At 36.5% G+C, this 17,472-nt stretch overlaps 1 protein-coding gene across 2 annotated transcripts in view; it reads left to right on the top strand.

Moving 5' to 3' along the window:
* The window catches only part of LOC135073771 (solute carrier family 12 member 6), a 419,228-nt gene extending 405,797 nt beyond the window's left edge, over positions 1–13,431 (top strand). The window contains exons 6-22 of one of the 2 annotated variants that reach the window (XM_063967954.1): positions 171–406; positions 630–783; positions 885–1,071; positions 1,206–1,362; positions 1,645–1,857; positions 1,967–2,146; positions 2,287–2,406; positions 2,488–2,681; positions 2,763–2,931; positions 3,143–3,347; positions 3,791–4,006; positions 4,147–4,254; positions 4,626–4,676; positions 6,061–6,201; positions 9,038–9,135; positions 9,581–9,720; positions 10,415–13,431. In XM_063967954.1, the coding sequence (XP_063824024.1) occupies positions 171–406; positions 630–783; positions 885–1,071; positions 1,206–1,362; positions 1,645–1,857; positions 1,967–2,146; positions 2,287–2,406; positions 2,488–2,681; positions 2,763–2,931; positions 3,143–3,347; positions 3,791–4,006; positions 4,147–4,254; positions 4,626–4,676; positions 6,061–6,201; positions 9,038–9,135; positions 9,581–9,720; positions 10,415–10,506 (2,661 nt within the window). In that variant the 3' untranslated portion in view covers positions 10,507–13,431. Of the gene's footprint in view, positions 1–170; positions 407–629; positions 784–884; positions 1,072–1,205; positions 1,363–1,644; positions 1,858–1,966; positions 2,147–2,286; positions 2,407–2,487; positions 2,682–2,762; positions 2,932–3,142; positions 3,348–3,790; positions 4,007–4,146; positions 4,255–4,625; positions 4,677–6,060; positions 6,202–8,968; positions 9,136–9,580; positions 9,721–10,414 lie in introns of both variants that reach the window. The other variant, XM_063967945.1, reaches the window with a different exon arrangement.
* The last annotated feature ends 4,041 nt before the right edge of the window (positions 13,432–17,472 follow it).

The following is a 17,472-nucleotide window of genomic DNA, read 5'->3' as shown; positions in this document are numbered from 1 at the left end:
CGTCAAGAACAAGAACCCTGGTTGGAAAACTGATTTATGATTAATGCTACTTACTACTATGTTAATTGGTCTCATGCCTAGAGCGAGGTCTATAGAGCTTTAGTCAAAACAGACAGAATAATAATATGCCAGCTGCTTAGAGCAGATTACAACTATTCTTATTTTACCAGACGTACATGGCGCCTTGGATATCCATATTCGGGGACTTCACCAAGGACCCGGAGGCGATGTACAACAACTTCCGCGTGTACGGGACAGGCTTGCTGCTGGTGATGGGGACGGTCGTGTTCGTGGGCGTCAAGTTCGTGAACAAGTTCGCCACCGTCGCACTGGCCTGCGTAATACTCTCCATCACGGCTGTCTACGTCGGAATCTTCGTCAACTTCAACGGAAACGACGCTCTTCAGTAAGTAGTCATGACGTCACTATCAAGGGAATCTTCTTCCCAGGTACTTCAATTTTAGCAATTGGTTTCAAAATATCCTAACCTAATGACATCAAAAATTATGTACAAAATACACAAGTCATAAACAATATACTTACTTACTCGTAGATTTTCTAAAGTCGAAAGAGATGAACCTCAAAAATCAAATCGATCACAAGTTTGAAAACTTGTCTTTAAATTTCAGAATGTGCGTGCTTGGCAAACGGCTAATGAAAGACATCCACATCAGCAACTGCTCCAAGACCGTCAACGGAGAGCTGCACAACTTATTCTGCGCCAACAACACCTGCGATCCTTACTACACGGCGCACAACGTCAGCATCGTCCAGGGTATTAAGGTTTGAAAACATTACCTTTTGACGCCTTTAAGGACTATAATGGTTGCTTATAATACGCTGGCATTGTTATGTGATTTCCCTAATAAAAGTATTTTGTCTAGGGCTTAGCCAGTGGAGTATTCTTCGACAATCTGCAAGACTCGTTCCTCCAAGCCGGACAGTATATCGCATACGGCAAGGAGCCCGATGACATTGAGCAGATGGAGCGGCCCACGTACAACCAGATCTACGCTGACCTTACCACGACCTTTACCATCTTGATCGGAATCTTCTTCCCTTCGGTCACGGGTATGTAATTCATCACAATGAGTCTAACCTTAAGCTGATATTTTAGTTTCCAAGTCAACAACGCTTCATTCATTTATGCCATTCTTTGTCATCCACTATTATACTTACTTACACACTGACAATAATTTTGTCAGGTATCATGGCTGGCTCGAACCGTTCTGGAGACTTGGCGGACGCGCAGAAGAGCATCCCTATCGGTACCATCGGTGCTATCTTGACCACATCGACGGTCTACCTGTCTTGCGTGCTGCTTTTCGCTGGAACCGTTGATAACTTACTGCTTCGAGACAAGTAAGTTATATTGCTTCATATTTTTAGAATCCTATAGTTAAGCAAACGACGTTGCAGTCCTAGCCATCTCATCACAGTAGTTGCTAATGAGTTACCTATAAGCTAAGTTGATATTTTATTGTAAAATCCAATCATATTGGCTACAATATCAATGTTATGAGTTAAAGTTTGGCTTCAAAAATCTACAAATGTTGTATTTATTAACAGTTATAGCCTCAAAATGATACCTTCCCAAGATCGTATTCATTGTAACAAATTCTAAATTGACACGCTCTTTCTTAGGTTTGGTCAGTCTATTGGTGGTAAACTGGTGGTGGCTAATATGGCGTGGCCGAACCAGTGGGTGATCCTCGTGGGGTCTTTCCTCTCGACCCTGGGCGCTGGACTGCAGTCCCTGACTGGAGCTCCGCGTCTGCTGCAGGCTATCGCTAAAGACGAGATCATTCCGTTCTTGGCACCATTCGCTGTTTCATCCAGCCGGGGCGAACCAACAAGGTATGTTTTAGTAATGATTTGAACATATAAATATTTTACTTGGATTATGAAAGGACATGCTACTTTTGTTCTTGGTTTTATTCCTAAATATACTTTAAACGTTTGTCAGGGCCCTGCTGTTAACGATGGCGATCTGCCAGTGCGGCATCCTGCTGGGCAACGTTGACATCCTCGCTCCCCTCTTGTCGATGTTCTTCCTCATGTGCTACGGGTTTGTTAACCTAGCCTGCGCTCTGCAGACCCTGCTCAAGACTCCCAACTGGAGGCCTAGATTCAAATATTACCACTGGTGAGTTTATTTTAAAATACATATTTGATTGCTGCTTCCTCCGATAAATATTAACGAATAAATAGAGCGTGCTTGATTTACTTTTGCGCTCACCAGGATATTGAGGATATCTTGTGTTAAACTAAAGTGCATTTCCCAAGGTCTCTGTCGCTGGCTGGATTGGTCCTGTGCATCTCCATTATGTTTATGACCTCCTGGTTCTACGCTCTCATCGCCATGGGCATGGCTGGGCTTATCTACAAGTACATTGAATACCGCGGGTAAGTTTATTTTTCTGTTCTCTTTTTACTTGAATATTAGGTATTTCTGATGCAACTATAATTGTGAATTCTTGTTCTTAGAGCTGAAAAGGAATGGGGTGATGGACTCCGAGGTTTGGCTCTTTCTGCGGCCCGCTACTCGTTGCTGCGCCTTGAACAAGGTCCGCCTCATACTAAGAACTGGCGCCCTCAAGTTCTGGTGCTGGCAAAACTGAATGACGATCTAATGCCTACTTATCGGAAGATGCTCGCCTTTGCCAGTCAACTGAAAGCTGGTAAGAAGATTTTTTTCTTTGCAATGTCTTAACCCCTTGACTTTTCACAACTCACGCTTATATCCATTATTTTTCTACCAGGTAAGGGTCTAACAGTGTGTGTATCCGTGCTGAACGGTGAGTTCCCGAGACGCGCGGGTGAGGCGTCCACCGCGCGGCAGAACCTGAAGCGCTGTATGGATGAGGAGAAACTCAAGGGCTTCGTCGACGTGCTGGTCTCGCCCGCTATTGCTGATGGATTGAGCCATTTGTGAGTATTTAAGTGAAATTAAATGTGAGATAATTTCCTATAGGCTACAAAGATAAATGCTTTACTTCGTTTGATGGAGGTCAATGTTGACCTCTTAGTGCTGAATGAATTGGAGAAACGAGTTGACAGGGGTCAACTTGTGAGATGCAGTTAGTTATACTTTTAAGTAGGTACCTACTGAATGATGATTCATAAAGATGTTTCTTCACAGCGTCCAAACAACCGGTCTAGGCGGGCTGAAGCCGAACACCGTGATCGTGGGCTGGCCGTATGGCTGGCGGCGCTCCGAGGAGTACCAGACCGACAGCCTGCCCAAGTGGCACTCGTTCCTGCACACCGTGCGCGCCGTCACCGCCGCCCGCATGGCCATGCTCGTGCCTAAGGGCATCAACTTCTTCCCCGACTCTTCTGAGAAGGTTAGAAAATAAACATATTTAGGTACAAGAAACATAACTTCGAATACTAAGGCTGGCGGCGCTCTAAAATTACCAGACTGACAGACTGCCTAAGTTGCATACGTTCCTGCACGCCTTGCGCGCCGTTACCACTGCTCACATGGCCCCAAATTTTCTGAGAAGGTTAGAAAATACTGTAATGCTTCAGCCACACCAACGCGTGCAGATCATCGCCATCGCCGGCGCGACCACGGCGCGATCTGCACGCGTTGGTGTGGTTGAAACTTAAGGCTACATTCAAGTAATTTTGGCAGGGTGACTATTTCCCCTAGATGTAAGATGAGCTTACAGTAGGCTATAGATAGATACTTTAACCACGCTTTAACTGTTGGACTAATACATGCAGTTCTTACCTACCACCTTGAATCATGTGAAAACAAATGACAACTACTAACATGTCTTAGGTCTCCGGCAACATCGACATCTGGTGGATCGTGCACGACGGCGGCATGCTGATGCTGCTGCCCTTCCTGCTGAAGCAGCACCGCACCTGGAAGAACTGCAAGATGCGCATCTTCACCGTGGCGCAGATGGAGGACAACTCTATCCAGATGAAGAAGGACCTCAAGATGTTCCTGTACCAGCTGCGACTGGAGGCCGAAGTTGAAGTCGTTGAAATGGTAAGTAAATTAGACTTCTTAGGATGATATACCCGAACCATTTTATATATTTTGTTGATCCCTGTTACTACCGGTTTTAATGTTTCATTCAGTAGGTAACTAGGCCCGATTATAACCCTTAAATTCTACTTATTTCGCAGACGGACAGTGACATCTCCGCCTACACGTACGAGCGCACGCTGATGATGGAACAGCGCAACCAGATGCTGCGCGAGCTGCGGCTCAACAAGAAGGAAACGCTCGGCATGGTGAGTACCTACTGCTCGATGCGAAAACCTTTCATACTAATTGAATACTGACACACTAATATTCGTTACAAACAGCGTTGTCGACGTCACTAAGTAAAATACTCTTAAATTCAGAAACAAGTTAGCAGTGAGTTAGCTTTTTATACTGATTTTGTTAATAATCCAAAAAGGAAGTTTTTCACTAAATAAAGATTTGAATACCATACGTGTATTATAATGTACCTAATTGAATAAAAGTGACTTAATTATGAAATTGACACCACTGTTTGCAACCCAATTGAATAGTGCCTCACTTGTCTACCTGTAAAAAGCTTTACTTATCCTATGTAACGTGAGACTAACGTGATGTTTGTCTGTCACTGCGATCACAGATGCAAAATTTCGTGGACTATCGTGAAAATGCTGAGGAGAAGTTACCTCTGGTAAACTAGCCCTTTTACCCTCGACCGAGTCCACCTTATGTATTTTAGCTATTTTATTATCTGTCCCGCATTTTGCATCATTTACTCCTAGGAACGAGATCAATGTGTGAATGATTGTTTTCGTCTAATTAATAGATTCATTTATCATGTAGTGAACAGGGCCGTAATATAGGAGCAGTTTTGATTTTATGATACTTTGTCATTTGTTTACAATAACGTACCATATTCTAGCCAAATTATAACTAATCCTGTATACGGCTCTGGCTAGATGTTGTCTTTTAGGTCTAATTTTATTCATAAATAATCATTCATTTTAATGTACAATTCACTGATATTAGTTTGCACAAGATTATGGCTTCATTTCGCTTATTGATGTCTAGGTCCTATACCAGTCTACTGAATACTTACTTAGTAGGTATTTTGCACTTATTCCTCCTGATTAACGCACTTTTTAACGCGTCGATATATTTTGAATTAAGTAACTTTCCTATATCGATGTGTTTAGGTGTCATTTTAATGTTAGCTTGTAAAATTATGAAGACGTACCAACCGTCACAGAGCTACCGCTGAATTAAGTGACCTTAACTTTCTGCATAATAAGCCACTGAAACACAAAATTCAATCTAAAGCTTTTTGAATGCGAATACCGAGTCGCAAACTTTGACTCAAAACAACATGCTTTCTATTCATAGCTTTCGAAGAGTATGTATGTACTTATGTTAATAATTTATGTACAAAGTAGGCTACTCCTATATCAAAACATAAAAGCTTACTTGAAGGTTGAAGCTAAGCACAGATTATAAAACTGTAAAAGAAAATTATGTAGCTACTAACACAAAATGCTGCGCTTAGCCTTACGTTATGCGCATCTTTGCCTATTGTCTAGCTTTAGCTGTTTTATGCCAGATGTTATCTATAAAGTAGTAAATAAGGCTACTCTACTACTGTCTTTACGCTGTCTTTTCTTCCTTCTTTAAGAATAGTATCCTTTCTTAAAGTTATTGTACCTTCTACACTCTTCAAGAAGCGCAATAACTCAACCCTACTTACAATATATTCTTCCATTTTAGTTTTCGAATATTCTTAACAACTTAATTTTTACATTCAATATTATCTTATTCGTCAAGAACACAGACAAAAGTTTTCCAAAACAAAATTCCCGCCTTAGGCAGTTCGTTTTTTTCAAGTTGTTTACTTAAAATTAATATTTAAAAGTTTTCTAGCAATTAAACATTATCACAGTACCTACCTTTAAAGTTTAATTAAAAAAGTTTTTTATGAAAGCATATTGTGACAAACTTTAAATATCGAGATCAATAACTAGTTTCCCATGTCCATTCCACTTATTTTGTAAGCCCGATGGTAATCCTAACCGCTAACACAGGTGCAAGCGATAGTGGACCATCACCACGCTGACGTAAAGACGGCCAGTAAGGTCAGATTCGCCGAGCCGGGCGCCGCGGAAGGCGAGGACGCGCCCTCCCCGCCCCTCACCGACAACGAAGACAAGGAGAAGGATGACAAGGTGAACATATTCTCAAGTGTACCTACACACGATTGGGTGGCATAAAATTCAATACCTTCTGTCTTTGTGCTAAAGGATATAATCACTTCAGCTGGGTACTCACTAGCGAACTTCACCTATTTGTATTTTTTTTTTTTGCCAAACCGAACACCATAGTGTTTTTCAGCCAACGATCGTGGATATTTTCAGGGAACCAAAAGGCGCTCCTATTGAGTATATTTAAAAGTAAATCGATTCAGAAGTACAAGTTAGAACCTTTTATGTTACAGTTACAGGTCGCTAGTAAGTACCTAAACGCTTTGGTGATTACCTAAATAGGTATCGAGTTTCAGGCCACCCTGAATATTTACTGAGAGCTTAATCTTATTGCATTGCTTAGTTTGATTGATAGTATATCATCAAAATAACTACTGAATCTGATTTTCGTTCAATAAAATAAGACAAATAAAAGCGTATTAAAAACATCGCCAATTGAACTAAGTAACTGCGATTAAAGAAGTTCAGGAGTTGGAACGAGTGGCATTTATGAAGTTGGTTACTTAAATCAATTAAACAATTTTAACGGAAAAAAATCTATTAATTTGTAATAAAGAGATCATTTATTACTATTGCCATCCGTTGCGACTGGCTCCTAACTTTGTTCTTTTGGGAATTTTGTGAGAACACACAACCGCTTTACACAAGTTAAAATCAAATTCTAAAAATAGCCTCTAATTACATCAACTATACAGTGTGAGTCACGTTAAAGTGTACATATGAAAATAGATGAAACTAGACCTATTTTTATCGACAAAAAAGAGGTCAAAAATTTTTTGAGATTTTTTTTTAATTTTTTATAAATTTTTTTTTCTTCCAATTACTTATTGTAAAGAAAACGTAATAACTTTTAAACTAAGCGGTATATCCTGATAAAATAAAAACAGTAATAATGCTAAATAACAGGCGATACTAAAAAAATAGACAAAATACACAAATGAGGCCAAAAAATAATAAAAAATGATAATTTTTGAAAAAAATCTGCTTTTAAATTCGTGTTTTTTTTGTTATTTGATAAATTTCTCCAAAAAATGCCCCTATAACTGGTAGTTTTTATTACTTTGTATTATTCTCTATCGTATTGTCTTTGTAAAACCAAAAATTGCATGTCTCTATTCCTATCACAACATTTGCTATGATCGTTTGAACTAAGCCTCTCCGGGCGTGCCATTCAACGCTTCGTTAACAACGAAACTAAAAATGGCTCTAGATTTGTAATTTTGATAAAGACAAGTTAGAATTCAAATAAAAACAAAAGATTTCGAAGTAAAATAAGCATTTTAGTTAAAATTAAATTTGTCTCTACCTGTAGCGGAGAATAATGTTGTGGCAGGCCTTTGTTCAAACGATCATTGCAAACGTTGTGATAGGGATAGAGACATGCGATTTTTGGTTTTACGAAGGTAATACGATAGAGAATAATACAAAGTAATAAAAACCACCGGTTATAGGGGCATTTTTTGGAGAAATTTATCAAATAACCAAAAAAACACGAATTTAAAAGCAGATTTTTTTCAAAAAGTATCATTTTTTATTATTTGTTGGCCTTTTTTGTGTATTTTATGTATTTTTTTAGTATCGCCTGTTATTTAGCATTATTACTGTTTTTATTTTATCAGGATATACCGCTTAGTTAAAAAGTTATTACGTTTTCTTTACAATAAGTAATTGGAAGAAAAAAAATTCTATAAAAAATTAAAAAAATATCTCAAAAAATTTTTGACCTCTTTTTTGTCGATAAAAATAGGTCTAGTTTCATCTATTTTCATATGTACACTTTAACGTGACTCACACTGTATAACATTTCCCTAAAAAGTTTAAGGTAGCCTACAAAAAGATAAAGTAAATAAAAGCATACCATATTTTTCACTTTATTTGATCTATTGAAACCAAATAATGAAGTAACGAATTTATTATTTTAAAAGTATGTAGATGATAATATTTAAGTACATTTTTATATTTTATCGAGATTAAAACATCCATGTCTCTGCTCAAAATTTTGACAATTCTCTGGAAACTGAAAATTATATATTTCGATTTGATGCCTCTTTTTCTTGATTTATTTACATTACCACATCAGTTTCAGTTTCAAGTGAAAATTTTTCATTAGATTACCATGAGCTTATATTTGCTATTTATATTTCTCTGCTTTAAAAGTTTGCCGCTCTTATAAATACGTATCTAATAAGACATTTTAAAATTGGTAACAACCTTAATTATCAGCTTCGGAATCAATTTTTAGTTTTATTACTTATATTAGGTACGTTACTTACTACACTTTTACTTTTATCGGGTTTTTTTTTTTTGCATTTAATTTAAAACATTTGCCACATAAAAACCTTAACATTGACATATTGAAATTTAAGGGAATCTAGATATAAGAGCGGTAAACAGTTTAATTGCGCTGTGCCACTAACGCACGCTAACAATAAAATTATATTTATTTATTAATCTACTTGCAACTTCTTTCTTTTGTTTTGCATCTCCACTAATTACCTAATCACTAACGAGTCCTAGCGAATCTACACGGTGGTCATATGTTTGCCGAGAGTTCATTCACGATTCACTTTAGTTCGCCACTATAGCTAAGAGATTGGATGTTTGAATGTCCGTAGTGAGTTAATGTTGAAATTAATACAATATATGACATCCCGTGTTTTATTCGCCTTGAATCCGTCATGTGCAACTGTCGGTTCGCGGATTGGTTATTTGGGAACAAATGGAAACGTAGGACGACTTTCGAAGTAGTCTGTTGCACATAATCGATTCATTGTGGGACTCGCCCGATGACCCGTCGCAGTGCGAGGGGGCCAACTCGCCGCCGCCGGAGGAGCCCAAGGAGGCGGGCCCCAACGGCGACGCCTTCAAGCCCAAGCCCAACGTCGCCGACATCACGCCGTAAGTTGCACTCCTTTTTTACTAGTGTTCTGTGAAAAGTTACACAAGAACTTCCATGTGCAATTTTTTTTATTATGTGTGCTACTTTTCACAGAATGCGACAGATAATTAATTTTCATGTGATTGAATTTCCTTTAAAAAGTTAATTTTCTTTTATTCTCAGAGTAACTTGTTATAGAGTTTACCGACAAGCAGAAGTTCGTGGGTTCAAGCCCCATCTAAGGCCATTTTTACCTAGTTTACTCGTACTTGGGAAAAATTAAGCAACATTCTCAAATCAAAAATATTTTATTCCATTTTAACCACTGGTGGCACTTATGAAGAAATATAAAGAAAAGGAATGTTTAATTGCTGAAAGGTGTGCTTGCTGAAACACTGGATACTCTATCATTGTGGCCAGTACACACGTTCTGTTTCTCTAACCCACGCGGTCGGCACGTTGCAGTGACGAGGGCACGGTGCGGCGGATGCACACGGCCGTGAAGCTCAACGAGGTGATCGTGACGCGGTCGCACGACGCGCAGCTCGTGATCCTCAACCTGCCCGGCCCGCCGCGCGACACCAAGTTTGAGAGGGAGTCGAACTGTAAGTCATTTCATGAACTGTTCTAAAATAACAACAGCATGATCCTTACGATAGGCAACAAACTAATTCGGTAATTAAAAAAAACATGGACCTACCAATTATCATAGGCAAAACTTATTGATAACAAAAAAGGAAACAAGTTTATAAAAAAATTAAATACCTACGTAACAGTTTGTACAAATGCTGTCAAAATTGCAACTACTGTAGTAGTAAATCTGTAGATTTCGTAGCATACTACGCGACTACGAGCTACGACGATGCTACGCTTACCTACAGCTTTCGTAGTATACGTGGCTACGCGCTACGACAACGCGACGCGCCACGACGCTACGCGCTACGACTACGCTACGCGCTATATACAATGCTACGCTAACCTACAGTTTTCGTAGCCGTTTATTCTATTGCGTTAGATCAGTCTTTCCCAAAGTGGGCGATAACGCCCCCTTGTGGGCGCTGCAGGCTTAAAGGGGGGCGGTAAGAGACCCAGAAAAAAAAATCGGGACGTTGTGTAGTGGCTTGGGAGGCGTCATTTACTAAGAGGACTCTTAGACACCGACTGAACACTCGACACTCGACTACAAATGGGGGCGCTAAAAAGAATTTATTCTCAAAGTGGGCAGTAGACAAAATAAGTTTGGGAACCGCTGCGTTAGATTCTTCAATTCTGTGACGTTGAGCATGTCTGGTGTTGCAGACATGGAGTTCCTGGAGGTGCTGACGGAGGGCCTGGAGAAGGTGCTGATGGTGCGCGGCGGCGGGCGCGAGGTCATCACCATCTACTCGTGAATCGCGCGCCTCATTGTGATTCTACTTACTATTAGTGCTCTACTTTGAACTGTTGCGTCTCGTTAATCATTTTAATGTTATCGCATAATCGCTCTCGAAGACTGCCGAGACGAACGTTACGTACCGGCGTTCAAAAATGTATTATGACGTATATATTATGTATTTTCTTACAATTTATTGACGTTCGTTTGTCTTGTAAACGTTAGTTAGCTTAGTTCTAAATGTTTTGTTGAATTTGCTGTTTAGAGTGGAGTTGTTTTGGAATTTATTCACTGTTGTATAGGTAGAGGTATGGATGAAAACGAGTGTGAGTCTTAACGAGGAGCCTTAAATCGAAGGTAGTTTTAAGTTTGTTTTGTTATACTAGTGTAGAGACTACGCTATAACATAATTTAGACACATAAGAGGTCTCTTAATTAATGCCATATTGTTTTCCTTTCTGAAGAATGTAGTGCCTCGAGCATATAGTTTTCTTATTTTTTATATGATTTCTTTTTCTATCAATGTTTAAAAGAAACGTAGATACTTTGTAAGCGTATACATTTACTTAAGAGGGAAACCATGAAGATTTTTATCTACTTATATGAAATGTATTTTGTAAATAATTATTCTGTTCTAAGATTTTTACATCTGCTCAACTTAAAACTTGCCGTGGGACTGAAGAGTGAATATTGCTATTCATATTTCTGGACGATTTGAAGATGAGTGATATAAAACGTAAAGCAATCTTAAATCTAGTCATATTCGACACTAGTTGCCTTCAATGAATGATTAGTTTTTACATGAACAAAACCTTTGTATCCCTCCCCTAAATATCAATGCATACTAGGTTATCGCTTAACCTGCCTACAATCATTTCGTGAATATCCTCAAGGTTTTATGGTGAGTAGATACCAACGCTTATGTCAACGCTAGATATTTTTAAATACCTTTTACTTTTAAAAATATCCTAGTCATTGAGAAAGCATATTAATAGCAGCAAAAGCTAGTTTGATAAAAAAAAAACATTTTGAAAATACTCTAGCGATAAAGCAATGAAGCATTTTCTCGCCCGGCTAGTTATAATTCCTACCAGGTTAGACTAATGCAGTTGAATTTAATCCTTAACTTGTCCCATTATTACCTTTATCTAATGTTTAACTTGTTACGCACACTCGCGTAGATAGATGATGTCTTATTGTGATCGTTTGTGTGCGTTCTCGTCCTTAACCTGGACAGTAAGTTGTACAATACTTGCGTTTGCATGTAAATCTAAAGTTTTGTAGTGGACAAGAGCTTTTACACGCGTCCATTAGGGGCGCTAATCATGTTTCCACACAAAAATTAAATTTACACAAACGTTATTTCTTAAGGACATACATTACCTACTTATGTATAACATTATAACTTTGTTCGGGGTATAGGACTTCTACTTATGGTTTTGAAACTGAATGATTGTTTATGATCAAAACGTTTACCGAACGTATGTTGTGAACGAATGTGGACAGCAAACATTGTGTCGCTCTAAAACGGTGATATTAATTTACAATATGATGAATGACTTCGTCAAAATATTGTAACAGAGTTCGGTTACACTTTTGATGATACAATAATTGAGTCGAGACGGGAAATTTTACTTAAGTAATAAATGACACCAAAGGCAATGTAGTTAGTTATAAGTATCATTACAAATATTACAGAGTGTAAATTGTTAGCTCGTCTCGCAAAAACTCGTCAATTTTCATTTTCACAGATTGTCCTCTCTGAGATATGAAAATCTGTGTCCAGTTTAGATTGCGTTTCACTTCGTCGTGTGAAACGCCAATATAACACTTGGGCCAGACTTTCATTTCTAGAAAGGACGGTAAGTCTAGTATAAACTTATTTCTAAAGAGTGTTAGGTAACTGCCAAATAGGAATCGGTGTTGTAAAATATCCTAGTCCATAAGTGAGGTACCTAATTCTAATTAATTTCATCGTTCAAAATTCTTGTAATTAGATCAGAATCCAAAATATTCGCTGTAAGAGAAGTCTAGTGCATGATATCACTTTTACGATTACTAGGTAGAGAACATAGACCATAGGAAACATTTTAACTCAAATAGGGGAATGAGATAGGTATGTCGCAATTACTTACATCGTCGTATAATAATATGGAAGAGGACAATACTCGCTGCGCGGGGCCCGGCGCCCGCGCAGCCGCGGCGGCCGTCGACGGCGCGAGGTTCAACACCCTGTACTTTAAGAATCTTAGTATTACATAGATTATAGATTCGAAACTTTCATCTATTCTTCATGTTCAGAAACGAGTGGTCGCTATAAATTAACTTCTATGATATGTTGAAAAAGAAAACAACATAAAATTTTACTATTATGCCTACAAATAAGAGAATTTCACTTAATAAAATTAAGTATAAATAAATTATTCTAAATTATATTAATTGATAAATCAATACTTAACGGTTGTTTAAGTTTATTGATGTGTTCTTAATCACTAGTGATACTTCATGGAATAATTGAAATAGTGATCACATATCTATCTTCCTTTCCACATAGAACTATTTCTACAAAACTGTTTATGCCTATTAATAGGTAATAGACGAAAAATTTTATTTAAATAAAAAAATATTAAATTATATTACTACAATTCATATAAAAATATAATAATATTTACAAGTATTCTAAACTACTTACTATGCCTAGACTATCTGAAATATTAACAATAATGACTCTATATTTTATGAATTCCGAAATTCAAATAATCAACCTACCATAAGGCAATCAACTGAAAACATACTTAGTGATCACCGGAAGAAACTTCGTCAAAAGCAACATCTATAAACCTACAGTCTAACAACAACCTTAGATCATGAAGATTTTATGTGTAGGTGCCTACCTATTCTTCGTTATGTAGTTTCACTTTATTTTCATTGAGTCAATCCTTGCCTTTCCTAGGTGCGTTGGGACCTATCGACTTTGATATTTTACCTGTCTTGTGATTATCCTACTTACTTCTTTAAATATTTTTAAGTTGAAGTCGTTAAACATCGAATTGATTGATTCTAGGAATATGTATTGTTGTTGGCCTGTAGTTAGTACTGTTAAAACATTAATTACGGGAATTATTAAACGGAACTGCTGATCTTGTAACTCTTCAATAATTACATAATTATGTGCCAAACTTATTTCATCGACTGGTGTAAAGTGAATGATTATGTTGACAAGATACGCGTGAGATATTCTACTGGGGTAGAAAAATACGGACTCAACTTTCAATGAACTATCAATAGTGTTTATTAAATATACCTACCTACCTGTCATAATGTAACTTTCGAGATTACATTGTGTGTTAGAAATGTCACATTAAAATAACGTAAGTTGTAAATCAAAACAAATGCACATACATAGTTACCTGTTTCGGATAGATTTAAAGTCGTGTTCGTAATTTCAATCGTACATTTAGCCTTATTCGAAGTCAGTAAATTATGTACATACTTATTTACAGTCTTACACATAGTTTGGGCATTATTAAGTTATCCCAGTCTGCCCTGTTCAATGATCCATCGCCTCGTACGTATTAAAATTTGATAAGTGGCCAAACTATGGAGTTATGACTGTGTCTAACTCTTGTCGAGTGTCAACTTATTGATGTTCTATTACGATTAGACCTTAGGCTGTGAGTCAGCGTAACACATTCTTAACAATTTAATATTCAGGCTAGAGTTGCTGTGATACACCATTATGGCTATAAAATTAAGTACCTAGTCGTTTCTGGCTATGGATATTCTTTGAAAACAACGTCGATTAAAGCCATATTCTATCTGTGATTTCACTGATGACTAGATGCACCTTCGCCCCTAACAATGAGCATTTGAAAGACATTTAAGATTTTTGGGTGAATCTATGTCTTTTACATTAAATGAGAATCACGGTCTTTCGTCCTTTGTAATCTATACCAATTGTATTGATTAGGGCGATTTAGAATTCTTCTATCAAGGGTGAGACATAAATGTCTATGATGCCCATAACACCGAGGCTATCTAAGTACCGAAGCGTGCTAGTTGCCTAATTAATAAAAATTTGATCTGGAACGTTTTATTAGAAAAATATTTCGAACTGTAAAAGTTATATAAGAAATTATTCAAATATTCAAATAATACATCTAGTGAATTAGCCAGTGAGTAAATTTAAGAGAAAGATGTTATGAGTATAATGAAATAAATTAATGATAAAAATAAAAATTTATTTTTATTTCTTATCCCAATATTACAAATAACACTTTACCATTACTATTATGTAATTAATAAACATACATACCTACTTACCTAACAATCACACATCTGTATCACTTTTTTTGTATTAACTTGGAAGACTAGAAAAATATACTTTACATACATACATTTAACACATCCTATCAATAATATTCTATGTTACATATCATACTTAATGCTATGATTATAATGTATTATTAGAAATTTAGATTTTATGGATGGTGCTGTACACAAGCAGGTGTTTCTTTATAATATTTAACTTAAATGTAGTTAGGTAAGTAAGTTTTTTTCTTTAAATAATTATGGGTTTGTAGTAAATCCATTATACATAATATTATTAGTGAATCTTTTAGTTATTTTAGGATAATTAATATACATATTAACATAATAAAATTAAATAATATTATGAATAATATAATCTATTATGACTTATGAAATCATTAATTTAAAAGGATTCTTCTGCATTATCAATGCACTCCATCAGATATGTTTGTAAATTGTTGTTATTGTAAGATGTATAATATTGACTAATGGTTGAATATTTCACACTTACAACTTTTAAACCTAATATTCTCAAATGCTTCTTTCTCATAATTTGAGGCCCAACCAATTGTTCATTATCTGAGCAGTAATGGTCAGGCAAATGAATCAATATTGCTATGTTTTCATTCCTAGATGTCTGTCTATTCCAGTTAACAGTAGTATCCAGCCCAGCAGGGTGGCACATTACATCAATTAAATAAGTTTTGTCTGAAAAATGTGGGATAGTCACATCAACAGACAATTTTTCAGCACCACCAGCAGCAGTTACAAGGCTACTGTGAATTTTAGTGACAATATTCTGTATCCGGATATCTTGTTTAACAGGTTTATACCACTGGTCTTTTGGCAATAAAGGGCCTGAGTAATCTTTGCACTCTAAAGACAAAGAAGTATCTATCAAATGTAGACTTTTTAAAGCCTCAGACTTATTTACCTTTGATAAATACTCTGAGCTAAAAATCTTACTTACTAATTTCAATGGATATTTTCCTAAATAAATATAGGACAAAATGATTGAGCACAGATCCTCTATATTTATCTTATAAAAATTATAATCTACTACATTTTCAGCTGTTTTCCAAAACTGCAAACTATTTTTTGGGTCAAAACTAAGGTATCCAAATGGATAAATGTACAACTTTAGAAAACTTGGAGGGATAATTCTTGCATTTCTTACAAAAAACTCACTACAAGAATTCAAAATCTGAGCATTACGTATTTGAAATTGCATGCAATAATTTAAAATACCTACAATCAATACATGTGATTCTATTTTATTTATCTTTAATTTAACATACTTTTCAACTGCATTTTCTATCTGGTCATCAGTATATTTGAGTCTTGTTAGTTTGGACACCACATCCAAGAATGAGTCTTCATCCAGAGCGTGTATGTTAGTGTGTACCCATCTGCTAACCAAAGCAAATGACTGCATAGACAAATATTTTTCTTCAACAAAGCTGTTAAGGATTTCTTGCATCACTGGCACCTTTATTTTCTGCCATAGATCTGTCAATTTTTGTTCCAGTAAAGACAAAACAATCCTTTTGCTTACTTTTAATCCAGGCAATATGTTAAACATCAGAGCTATATTTGATTCATCTATATCACTCTCTTTCTGTACAAAACCAACCCACAATTTGTCAATAGTTTCAATATACTTTGGATTTGCTTTATTTTCTGCAAGGAATTCAATAAATGTGCAAAGTTGCTCTATAGACAACTTGTTATCAATCGCTCTGAACAATAATTCATCACAAAATTGGTTTTTGTAAGGCTCCATGAATGTAGAAATTGACTTCAATATATTTATGATAGTTTGTGTATCTTCAGTCTTCATCACAACTTTTAGTAATTTATCTAATATAGCACCCTTAGCCATGTGGATGTGGTTACCTTTCAGGTCCATTAAAGCGTGAGGCTCTTTTTCTAAATCATAAATTCTTTCCATTGCCCCCAAAGCTATGTTGGGTGTAATTTTAGTACATTTTGACAGCAAGGAAAATACATCCCTCAGGTCAACGCATTGCTTAAATTCGGCTTGAATAAGATGATAGTTAGCGGGATCGACCTTCGGTTTTGTATCCTCTGAGGACGCCCCATCATCCATTTCAGATATATTTTTCAGCTTCCTTACAACTACTGGAAGCTCTTGAACATTAAATCCATTTTCTACTAAAATTGTGCTGTTAATAAAGTCAGGATTATTGCCTTTATTGTCTCCAAAAGAACGGTTGTTGAGTAACGCAAAGAGGCATGAAGGTATTTGCATTTTCTGTTTTGGGTTGGGAATCAAATGTTCTCTTGCTTTTAAATATGACCTCCTTAAAACTAATGCCATGATGGCGTGATTTTTATACACACAAATAAAACAACGCAATTAAATTAATTATAAATTTGCAATGAATGACAACAACAATCATGACTGCAAATGTCAATGTCAATAAACATATGACTTTGACAGTTTATTAAGTGTTTTTTTATTGTTTACGGCATTGCGTGAGTGTTAGTGTGCCTGTTATATGCCACTCCGCTATTTCTGCTACTGGTCTTTAGCACAGAATAAGCCGGATCTCCAGCGCGTGTTTTTCCCTACACAATCAACAAAAACATGTCAACATTCAAGATTTTTGTAGCCAATTCTGTTAATTAAGCCATACTTTTTGTGATGTGT

The sequence above is a fragment of the Ostrinia nubilalis genome, chromosome 1, assembly GCF_963855985.1.
Source record: "Ostrinia nubilalis chromosome 1, ilOstNubi1.1, whole genome shotgun sequence".
Classification (NCBI taxonomy): domain Eukaryota; kingdom Metazoa; phylum Arthropoda; class Insecta; order Lepidoptera; family Crambidae; genus Ostrinia; species Ostrinia nubilalis.
Note: the sequence above shows the minus strand (reverse complement) of the source record. Positions and strands in the feature narration are given on the sequence as shown.